At 42.4% G+C, this 2,262-nt stretch overlaps 1 protein-coding gene across 1 annotated transcript in view; it reads left to right on the top strand.

Annotated features, from left to right (window-relative positions):
- LOC118342682 (class I histocompatibility antigen, F10 alpha chain-like) overlaps positions 1-1,897 on the top strand; it is a 5,364-nt gene extending 3,467 nt beyond the window's left edge. The window contains exon 4 of the mRNA XM_035681299.1: positions 1,352-1,897. Within this exon, the coding sequence (XP_035537192.1) occupies positions 1,352-1,659 (308 nt within the window). The 3' untranslated portion in view covers positions 1,660-1,897. The remainder of the gene's footprint in view (positions 1-1,351) is intronic.
- Positions 1,898-2,262: the final 365 nt, after the last annotated feature.

Genomic DNA, 2,262 nt, shown 5'->3' with positions numbered 1-2,262 from the left:
GCCTCAACACCCGTCTCACCGTCGACAGTCTCTACTTGTCTCCATCACAGGCAGCAGGCACTCGGCCGATTGGAGTGCCGATAGCACCCCTAGTGTGGCTGGATCCTGGCCAAGTCACCTGCTCTGTCGTGCAAGCCTCAGGAATAAGATGTACAAATAATATCAGTGTGGTTATAGTATTTTTTCCTAGCTATTACATAAAAAAAAGGAAATGTTAAGTCAAACCCTAAATATGTGTTTACTGGATACAGAGGAACACTCCTGAAGTTTTTCATTTGCTTGGATTTTCTGGGAGTGCCAAAACTTCCAGGAGTTCATTCGGTTGCTGGTGACTGGTTGATGGAGGTGAGGTTGCTTCACTACGGACAGCAACCACAAGAAGCTGAATGAACCAAACAGGACTGGGATGAAGAGGACTAAATGGAAATGATCAGAACACAGGGACTGGTACACTGACGAGTGTCGTATTAATCAACCCTTCTTCAGTGTCCACTATTGAGAGTTTGATGAGTTATTGCACATACTGGAGGTAATTTATATTTTAGTGCTTAAACATTGTAATATGACCAAATATTCAGTGGTTGATAAAAAAAACGAAAATGAAATACAAAATACTTTATTAATGTATTAAAGTGTTTTTTCCACATATCTGCACTTTATTTCTACTATTTTTCTGACATTATCCAACCAAATATCCCATACCTTCTACATTTTCAGACTCATTACTTTAGTTTGAATGCATTTGAGGGGAATTATTAATATTATTCATTTTTTGAATGACTGACACACCTTACCAATAAACAAAATCAGTCAGTGCTGGCAAAAACCTGATTGGACGTTAGCATAGGGATGAAGTTTTAAATAGTTGTAAAATGTTTGGACTCAATACAGACAGTAACTGTATTATGAGCTCCCAATAGGTTACTGTATCTGTCTCTCTCTCAGACATTCACACTTTCCAGAGGATCTATGGCTGTGAGGGAAGACCAGGTTTGATACTTCAGATAAGTACGGTTTATGGGATGAAAAGACTTCATGGAGTCAACCTGGAAACACAAACATGGATCCCTTTACCTCACCCACAAGCTCCCTACACCAACCTCAGTGGGGACAGGAGACAAAGAGAGAATAAAAAACATTATCCTTGCATCTACAAATTGTTCTGACTTGGCTGAGAAGTATTGGACTATGCAAACAAAACTTTGCATTGAAACAGTAGAATCCACATGACCTTTACATACTCTATCGACATATGTGTCACATTACAGGTAGAGCCACTGTAGAGCTATAATGTTTCTCGCATTTACACTCTCTCTCTCTCTCTCTCTCCTCTCTCTCTCTCTCTCTCCAGACCTTCCCTCAGTGTCTCTCCTCCAGAAGACTCCCTTGTCTCCAGTCAGCTGCCATGCCACCGGTTTCTACCCTGACAGAGCCGTGATATTTTGGAGCAGAGATGGAGAGGAGCTTCATGAACATGTCGACCACGGTGAGCTCCTCCACAACCATGATGAGACCTTCCAGATAAGCGTGGACCTGGATCTTTCAGTGGTCGAACCTGACGACTGGTGGAGGTACAAGTGTGTTTTTCAGCTCTCCGGTGTTGAGGATGACATCGTCACCAAGCTGGACCCAGCAGTTATCAAGACCAACTGGGGTTAGTAAGGACGAGTAGAAAACCTCGCTTTGTCTGATGTTTAATTCATTTGTTTCTTTTTTGTATTGACTGAACAATTTTAGATACATCAGCATTGCTCACCTCTATGACAAACATATAATGCCAATTCAGAATCAGTAATGAAGAGAGAGTAACTACCTACATGTACTGTATTTCAAGGAATAGTTTGACACTTTGGGTGGCTGTGGCTCAGAGGCAGAGCGTGGTTCCCCCAATCGGAAGGTTGTTATGGGGTTCGATCCCCGGGCTCCTTCTGCCACGTGTTTGAAGTATCCTTGAGGCAAGATACTGAACCCCAAATTGCTCCTGATGCACAGCATCGGTGTGTGAATGTGTATGAATGGACGTTAGTTTCTGTTCGGATGGGACTTTTGCCATCACTGTGTGAAAGGGTGATGTGGTGAGTGGTTCGGAAGACTAGAAAGGCGCTATACAAGTAACAGGGTTCCATTTTTACCATTTACCATTTGGGAAATACTTGCTTTATTCTCCTTCTCTCAGAGTTAGAACATTAACACTCTTGTTGAAGCTACATCTAGCAACTGTTAGCTTAGCTCAAAGCCGGGAAACGGGGAAACAGCTAGCCT

Source organism: Morone saxatilis, unplaced genomic scaffold (assembly GCF_004916995.1).
Source record: "Morone saxatilis isolate NCDOM2014 unplaced genomic scaffold, NCSU_SB_2.0 Contig9, whole genome shotgun sequence".
In the NCBI taxonomy this organism is placed as follows: domain Eukaryota; kingdom Metazoa; phylum Chordata; class Actinopteri; family Moronidae; genus Morone; species Morone saxatilis.
This window is presented reverse-complemented; position numbering and strand designations above follow the sequence as displayed.